General features: G+C 45.1%; 1 protein-coding gene across 1 annotated transcript in view; it reads right to left on the bottom strand.

Annotated features, from left to right (window-relative positions):
- The window catches only part of LOC130109391 (desmocollin 2-like protein), a 79,027-nt gene that overhangs the window by 32,312 nt on the left and 36,878 nt on the right, over positions 1–9,837 (bottom strand). Inside the window, exons 2-5 of the mRNA XM_056276279.1 lie at positions 3,804–3,897; positions 784–980; positions 334–393; positions 80–211 (exon numbers count right to left, since the gene is read on the bottom strand). Coding sequence (XP_056132254.1) covers positions 80–211; positions 334–393; positions 784–980; positions 3,804–3,897 — 483 coding nt within the window. The remainder of the gene's footprint in view (positions 1–79; positions 212–333; positions 394–783; positions 981–3,803; positions 3,898–9,837) is intronic.

The following is a 9,837-nucleotide window of genomic DNA, read 5'->3' as shown; positions in this document are numbered from 1 at the left end:
GAGAGAGAGAGAGAGAGAGAGAGAGAGAGAGAGAGAGAGAGAGAGAGAGAGAGAGAGAGAGAGAGAGAGAATCTCTCACCAGCTCCACATCCTTGGGAAAAGGAGGTACATCTTGTTCTATGATGTTGAATGGCAGTGGGCTCCACCTCCTCTTCGAGCGCTTGTGGGCCACGTCCCACGGGGCCTTCTGAGCAGGCGGGTTGAGGTGGACCTGGTGGGTGAAAATATGAGCAACAGCCAGCTGAAATTTAACGGAATTCAGTATTTTCTTAGGCCGGTATGGCCTCAAGAAATCTTTAAATTTTAAGAACACTCAAGCAGCAAACCTCTGACCTTCTGCATGTGGGACGGCAGTGGTAGCCACGAGGCTTGACCAGCATCCTTCACACGCTCCTACAGGGAAGGATGCTGGTGTAAGAATGTCAAATATGTTGCCAAATATGATGTTTATCCAAGCCAGCACAGTAGAAATACAAACTGTAACAGCAGCTTCGGCACAGCTCGAGTAGAACCGCATGCCTGACTGTACAGTTCTGGATTCAGGGTCAACTGGGACATGCTACACAGCCTGAATTCTGGCACTTTAACATTAGTTGAAGCTTGCAAATTATGCACAGCATCATTAATTAAATAGGAGAAAAACGTAACCTTTTAGTCACACCAAAAGATCCAAATGTTTTTCTTCCTGGTGTTTGAAATATGGTACAGTCTGCAAGCTGAGACCATGTGAGCGATGGATGAAGAAATAAACAACTGTGTCTGACGTTCAGCATTATACCTCACCTGCTCAGGGTCAGGGGTGAGTTGGACTTCAATTCTGTTGAACTCCCCACCTTCCTCACCCACCCACACCCAAAATGACTTGTTCTCCGTCACAAGGGTAGTCTTGACTGTCATGATGGCACCATCCGTGCCCACGGTGAAGCGAGGATCACTGGAGGTCAGACGCAGTCCCTCCTGGTTGCAGCTCTGCAAAGGAACTGGTCAACACGTAGAAGACATAAAAACACCTCAGGTCAGATGGAGTATACTGAGACAAGACGCATAAATATCACTTTGTCATGTTCCATACCAGATGCCAGTACCAAACATTATCACCAGATTGTAAATAGTAAACCAACCCAGTATCACATTGTGGAACATGTTAGGCTCAGTGGGCCAACAGCACTGATTTAAAGACTATTGAATCCAAATCATTTTACTTTGATTTGGGACACTTTAATGTGCCTCTATTCATTACAGGAGTCACACCAGAGAATTTATATTAAAGGACAAAGACACAGGAACAAGAGTTATCTATTGTTCTTTGACAAACGGCATCCCAAAAAGCTGCTCAGTGTGTCCAGGCCATCACGTCACCATACCCAAGTTCACCTGCTTTCACCGTACGGCCACCGGAACAGTGAGCTCAGCATGCGGCTTCTTGTGGCATCATACTTTATAATATGATGTCTGCACTCATTTGGTCCAGTGTTTCTGAAAGCGACCAACACTGCCCACCCCCAACGTCCTGAAAGGGAGTCTATACACTCACTGGCCACTTTATTAGGTACACCTTGCTAGTACCGGGTTGGACCCCCTTTTGCCTTCAGAACTGCCTTAATCCTTCGTGGCATAGATTCAACAAGGTACTGGAAACATTCCTCAGAGAGTTTGGTCCATATTGACATGATAGCATCACGCAGTTGCTGCAGATTTGTCGGCTGCACATCCATGATGCGAATCTCCCGGTCCACCACATCCCAAAGGTGCTCTATTGGATTGAGATCTGGTGACTGTGGAGGCCATTTGAGTACAGTGAACTCATTGTCATGTTCAAGAAACCAGTCTGAGATGATTCGAGCTTTATGACATGGCGCGTTATCCTGCTGGAAGTAGCCATCAGAAGATGGGAACACTGTGGTCATAAAGGGATGGACATGGTCAGCAACAATACTCAGGTAGGCTGTGGCGTTGACACGATGCTCAATTGGTACTAAGGGGCCCAAAGTGTGCCAAGAAAATATCCCCCACACCATTACACCACCACCAGCAGCCTGAACCGTTGATACAAGGCAGGATGGATCCATGCTTCCATGTTGTTGACGCCAAATTCTGACCCTACCATCCGAATGTCGCAGCAGAAATCGAGACTCATCAGACCAGGCAACGTTTTTCAAATCTGCTATTGTCCAATTTTGGTGAGCCTGTGCGAATTGTAGCCTCAGTTTCCTGTTCTTAGCTGACAGGAGTGGCACCTGGTGTGGTCTTCTGCTGCTGTAGCCCATCTGCCTCAAGGTTCGACGTGTTGTGCATTCAGAGATGCTCTTCTGCATACCTCGGTTGTAATGAGTGGTTATTTGAGTTACTGTTGCCTTTCTATCAGCTCGAACCAGTCTGGCCATTCTCCTCTGACCTCTGGCATCAACAAGGCATTTTCGCCCACAGAACTGCCGCTCACTGGATATTTTCTCTTTTTCAGACCATTCTCTGTAAACCCTAGAGATGGTTGTGCGTGAAAATCCCAGTAGATCAGCAGTTTCTGAAATACTCAGACCAGCCCGTCTGGTGCCAACAACCATGCCACGTTCAAAGTCACTTAAATCAACTTTCTTCCCCATTCTGATGCTCGGTTTGAACTGCAGCAGATCGTCTTGACCATGTCTACATGCCTAAATGCATTGAGTTGCTGCCATGTGATTGGCTGATTAGAAATTTGCGTTAACGAGCAGTTGGACAGGTGTGCCTAATAAAGTGGCCGGTGAGTGTATATCATCACATCATACAACGTCAGGGTCCATACAGGACGTTGGGAGGGCTGGCGTTGGATCGGCTGAGGGAGCCTGGTCTGCTGCACCCTGTGGGCCCAGGGACCACAGCCCTGACCAGAGTTGCGCCCGAAGAGGAAAAAACCGAGAGCGGTCTGACAGGTTGCGGAACGGGGCAGGCTAAGCTAACTGCTAGCTCATGCAGACCAGCAGTTCTGACAGTCATCCTGGCTGGCGTTCGTTCTCCTGGACAGTGAATTTTTATTTTTTTTAGTTTAGTTTAGTTTAGTTTAGATATATGTGTTAGTTTAGCGTATATGTGTTCTTGTAGTTCTTGGATATGTGTTTTTGTTTTTGTGTTGCACTGCAGTGGGCTGGGGGGAACTATTGTCACCTACAAAAAGACTCACTGCCGGTCACCAGGGGGGCGGCCCCCTTTAGTTGAGCGGTTAGGGACGTCACCTCGTGGTGCAGCACAACTCCGGATCGAATCTGGCAGCGGGCGGAAATGTGCTCGGTTACACGACGTTTCACTTCATTTCATGTGCGCAAGTGCATGGAGTGAAATGACAAAGAGATTCTGATTTTCTATGGATCGTGATTTAATAGTGCAGGTTAAAGCTGCAGTTCATAATATCTCCATTAATCAATCGTTGTTTTATTCATCTGGATCAGGGAGTTAGGTTGCATAAGTTTAGGCTGACTGTGTTAGCTCTGGTCCAAGTATCACATTGCTGGGGTGCAGACTATTTACTGGTGAGCTGATGAAACAAGCCACAAAAGCTGCTATGTCTTGTCTGTAGTCCTAGAAAACTACCTGCAGCAGGTCTATGTAGGTACTCTCTGACTCCTACATCCAACTCTACCGGAATGCTGTTCTACTGTAATATTGGCTGATCGTCCACCAATATTACCACATCATCACCATATTTCAAAAGGGGGAAATAATACAAACTGTTGGGGGGTGCAGCTTTAATTGGCAGAACAACCACATCAGCCATGAAATAATTCCTGGGGGATCTCAGCACAGTTCTGATATGTGGCAGGGTGAGGCACCTCGAGAGATGATGTAACCAGGGTCCACCTTCACTGGAACATGGGCCTGGATGGACTGCAAATAAGTGCATGACTCAAGAAGTTGAGACAGGAGCTGAGGGGAACAAAAAGAGAAGAGAACCTTAGAAGCAGTATTATATCATCTACATTAAACCTACTTTTTTACATTTTACTCAATGAGGGCCAGAAATTAAACCACTCATCAATTCATTTTGGAGAAAAAGGCTGCAGTCCAAACCAATTGAAAAAAAAAATACAACAACACCATTGTCTTTGTGATACATATACTGTCTAAAAATAGAAAGACAGATGGTAAAACAGATATACTACTACTACTTTCGGCTGCTCCCGTTTGGGGGCGCCACAGTGGATCATCCGTTTCTATCCCATCCTGTCCTCTACATCTTCCTCTGTCACACCAGACACCTGCACGTCCTCCCTCACCACATCCATAAACCTCCTCTTTGGCCTTCCTCTTCTCCTCTTCCCTGGCAGCTCCATATTCAGCATCCTTCTCCCAATATACCCAGCATCTCTCCTCCACACATGTCCAAACCATCTCAATCTTGCCTCTCTTGCTTTGTCTCCAAACCGTCCAACCTGAGCTGTCCCTCTAATATACTCATTCCTAATCCTGTCCTTCTTCGTCACTCCCAATGAAAATCTTATCATCTTCATCTCTGCCACCTCCAGCTCCACCTCCTGTCTTTTCATCAGTGCCACTGTCTCCAAACCATATAACATAGCTGGTCTCACTACCATCTTGTAAACCTTCCCTTTAACTCTTGCTGGTACCCTTCTGTCACACATCACTCCTGACACTCTTCTCCACCCACTCCACCCTGTCTGCACCCTCTTCTTCACCTCTCTTCTGCACCCCCCGTTACTTTGGACAGTTGAACCCAAGTATTTAAACTCATACACCTTCACCACCTCCACTCTTTGCATCCTCACCATTCCACTGTCCTCCCTCTCATTCACGCATAGGTATTCCGTCTTGCTCCTAATGACTTTCATTCCTCTTCTCTCCAGTGCATGCCTCCACCTCTCCAGGCTCTCCTCCACCTGCACCCTACTCTCGCTACAGATCACAATGTCATCCGCAAACATCTGAGTCCACAGAGACTCCTGCCTGATCTCCTCCGTCAACCTGTCCATCATCATTGCAAATGAGAAAGGGCTCAGAGCCGATCCTTGATGTAATCCCACCTCCACCGTGAACCCATCTGTCATTCCAACCACACACCTCACCACTGTCACACTGCCCTCATACATATTGGCACCACTCCTACATACTTCTCTGCAACTCCTGACTTCCTCATACAATACCACACCTCCTCTCTCGGCACCCTGTCGTATGCTTTCTCTAAATCTACAAAGACACAATGTAACTCCTTCTGTCCTTCTCTATACTTCTCAATCAACATTCTCAAAGCAAACATCACATCTGTGGTGCTCTTTCCTGGCATGAAACCATTCTGCTGCTTGCTGATCATCACCTCTCCTCTTAACCTAGCTTCTATTACTCTTTCCCATATCTTCATGCTGTGGCTGATCAACTTTATACCTCTGTAACTGCTACAGTTCTGCACATCACCCTTGTTCTTGAAAATCGGTACCAGTGTGCTTCTTTTCCACTCCTCAGGCATCCTCTCACTTTCCAAGATTGTGTTAAACAATCTAGTGAAAAACCCCACTGCCATCTCTCCTAAACACCTCCATGCCTCCGCAGGTATGTATGTAAGAGATATAATATTTTCCAAATTTGAAACATTTCAAAAGGCATGCAACTTTAAAACGATGAAGAGAATCTACTTGTGATTTCTTTAGCGGTTCGTATACGACAGTGTAAATGTAATTCTGGGCTACCATTGTTGTGGCCAAACACAACTCCGTACAGTTGCTGGGAGAGGACATGGTAGCGCTGGCAGCTGGGGGTTCAGTGCCTTGCTTTGAAACACGTAAGCAGTGTTGGTGGCTGGCATGATTTTAAGACCAGCCATCCTCCAGCCAGCAAGTCACAGCTGGAACCAGCTACCTTCTCACCCTTTCTCAGCCTGTCTGTCCACCTGCTCCCATGAAGAACCTGCTATTTGCAATTATGTCAGCAATTTTCCGACAATGATGATTTGAAATATCTTTGAAAGGTTTGAGGTCTCATTTTGGAGCGCATCTTTTCACCTGGAGGATCCACCTCCTACATAAACATGACGTCTTAGTTTGGGTATGGAGACGTGTTCCATGAACAGCTAAACCCTTACTGATACCTGCTGTCTGACTACAGATCACCTGAGCAGGCAATCTTTTGTAAACGGATGTGTCTGATGGTTCACTTCTAACCACCCAACACCAGCCACTCAGAATCGCTGCCCCCTGCCAGATCCCAGCCACTTTCCCCCATTGAAACTGACTGACCCGGTGACCCGCCACGAGTCTGTATGGCCCTGTCACGGACCAGCCGGCAATATAACACAGACCTATTAAAAGACTAATGAATAAAGGTGGGGAACAGGGTCTGGGTTAAAGTTTGGTCGAGATGTGAGAGTAAGGGCCGGTCTATTAGATAGATAGAGACACCTGAGACCGAATAACCCATTTCTTTACATTGCTTGTTTTGGGTTTTTTTAGCAGACAATGGCAGACATGACAGAGGCTGAAAAGTGTATATAAAATATAAGTATATAAGTATAAAAGTGTATATAAGATATAAGTATATGTGTCTATAAGATATCAGTAAAGTATATGTGTATATAAGACAACTATATAAGTGTATGTGTGTATAAGATATAAGTATATAAGTGTTTAAGTGTATATAAGATATAAGTATATACGTGTATATAAGCTATAAGTGTATAGAATATATAAGTATATAAGTATAATATACTTATATCTTACATACACATATTATGTGTATATAAGTATATATAATATATAAGTATATAGGTGTATATGAGATATAAGTATATAAGTGTATATAAGACACATGTATATAGGTGTACATAAGATATAAGTATATAAGTGTATATAAGATATGTCTATATCTGTACATAAGATGTAATTATATAAGTATATAGGTGTACATAAGATATAAGTATATAAGTGTATATAAGATATGTCTATATCTGTACATAAGATGTAATTATATAAGTATATAGGTGTATATAAGATATAAGTATATAAGCGTATGTAAGATATGTCTATATCTGTACATAAGATGTAATTATATAAGTATATAGGTGTATATAAGATATAAGTATATAAGTGTATGTAAGAAACAAAACAGTTTGCCACAACCACTGACCTACAAAGAATATGAATTCATTTCAAGACCAGTGGAGTAAATCCCAGTCGTGCTTGTGTACATTTAAACAGCCAACCAGCTCAGCATTGACTTTACATTGGCTTTGTTTAGCAACAGAAGCACATCCCCAATATCATTACTACTAAGTAAGGATATGTTTTACCTTAATTAATTACCTTTAACTGTGTTTATGATAAACATAAGACTCTAGTCACCTTCTCAGTATCACTGATCGTACTTTCTTTACCCAAAAGGTTTATGAGGGCAAGTCCAAAAGCAAACGAACTGTTGAAGCTATGCTCCATACATTTCTTGATCTGGAGCAACCACGTTGAAACAGAGCAGGATCAAACCATCAAACCAAAATCAGACCACCATCCCCTGACTTCTCCATCAGACCACCATCAGACCACCATCCCCTGACTTCTCTATCAGACCACCATCAGACCACCAACCCCTGAATTCTCTATCAGACCACCATCAGACCACCATCCCCTGAATTCTCCATCAGACCACCACCAGCCCACCATTACACCACCATCCCCTGAATTCTCCATCTGACCACCATCAGACCACCATCCCCTGAATTCTCCATCAGCCCACCATCACACACAGACCACCATCCCCTGGTCACCAACATGGGAAAGGTTCGCTATGGTCATACCCAAATGTTAGGCAAACTTTAAGCAACATTTCCAGAAACCAAAAATATTCATATGCAAAAAATTTACATTTCCATCAGCAGTTTTCCATCAGCAGCCTGACAACACTACACAGCCTCACAACACTACAGAGCCTGACAACACCACAGAGCCTGACAACACTACAGAGCCGGAAAACACTAGAGGGCCTGACAACACTACAAAGCCGGACAACACTATGGAGCCTGACAACACTACAGAGCCGGACAACACTAGAGGGCCTGACAACACTACAAAGCCGGACAACACCATGGAGCCTGACAACACTATAGAGCTTGAAAACACTGTACAGCCTGACAACACTATAGAGCCTGACAACACTACAGAGCCTGACAACACCATGGAGCCTGAACACACTACAGAGCCTGACAACACTATAGAGCCTGTCAACACCATGGAGCCTGAACACACTACAGAACCAGACAACACTACAGAGCCTGACAACACTACAGAGCCGGACAACACCATAGAGCCTGACAACACCATAGAGCCTGACACTACAGAGCCTGAAAACACTATAGAGCCTGACAACACTACAGAGACTGACAACACTACAGAGCTTGAAAACACTATACAGCCTGACAACACTATAAAGCCCGACAACAACATGGAGCCTGAACACACTACAGAGTCTGAAAACAATACAGTGCCTGAAAACACTACAGAGCCTGACAACACTACAGAGCCAGACAACACCATAGAGCCTGACAACACTATGGAGCCTGACAACACTACAGAGCCTGACAACACCATGGAGCCTGAACACAATACAGAGTCTGACAACACTATAGAGTCTGACAACAGTACAAAGCCTGACAACACTACAGAGCCTGACAACACTATAGAGCCTGACAACACCATAGAGCCTGACAACACTACAGAGCCAAAAAAAACTAGAGGGGTGGACAACGCTACAGAGCTGGACAATACTATGGAGCCTGACAACACTATAGAGCCTGACAACACTAGGGGGCCTGACAACACTACAGAGCTTGACAACACGACAGAGCCTGACAACACCATAGAGCTTGACAAAACTACAGAGCCTGACAACACTATAGAGCCTGACAACACTACAGAGCCGGACAACACTACAGAGCCGGACAACACTATAGAGGCTGACAACAATACAGAGCCTGACAACACTAGGGGGGCTGACAACACTACAGAGCCTGAAAACACTATAGAGCCTGACAACCCTACAGAGCCCGACAACACTACAGAGCCTGACAACACTATAGAGCCTGACAACACCACAGAGCCCGACAACACTACAGAGCCTGACAACACTATAGAGCCTGACAACACTACAGAGCCCTACAACACTACAGAGCCTGGCAACACTACAGAGCGTGACAACACTACACAGCCTGACAACACAACAGCGCCCGACAACACTACAGAGCCGAACAACACCATAGAGCCTGACAACACTACAGAGCCTGACAACTCTATAAAGCTTGAGAACACTACAGAGCCTGACAAGACCATAGAGCCGGAAAATACTACAGAGCCTGACAACACTATAGAGCCGGAAAATACTATTGAGCCTGACAAGACTATAGAGCCTGACAACACCATAGAGCCTGACAACACTACAGAGGCTGACAAAACTATAGAGCCCGACAACCCTACAGAGCCTGACAACACCATGGAGCTTGACAACACTACAGCGCCTGAAAACACTATAGAGCCTGACAACACTACAGAGCCGGACAACACTATAGAGCCTGACAACACTATAGAGCCTGACAAAACCATAGAGCCTGACAACACTACACAGCCTGACAACACGACAACACTACACAGCATGACAACACTACGGAGCCTGACAACACTACAGAGCCAAAAAAAACTAGAGGGGTGGACAACACTACAGAGCTGGACAATACTATGGAGCCTGACAACACTATAGAGCCTGACAACACTAGGGGGCCTGACAACACTACAGAGCTTGACAACACGACAGAGCCTGACAACACCATAGAGCTTGACAAAACTACAGAGCCTGACAACACTATAGAGCCTGACA

Source organism: Lampris incognitus, chromosome 3 (assembly GCF_029633865.1).
Source record: "Lampris incognitus isolate fLamInc1 chromosome 3, fLamInc1.hap2, whole genome shotgun sequence".
NCBI lineage: Eukaryota > Metazoa > Chordata > Actinopteri > Lampriformes > Lampridae > Lampris > Lampris incognitus.
Note: the sequence above shows the minus strand (reverse complement) of the source record. Positions and strands in the feature narration are given on the sequence as shown.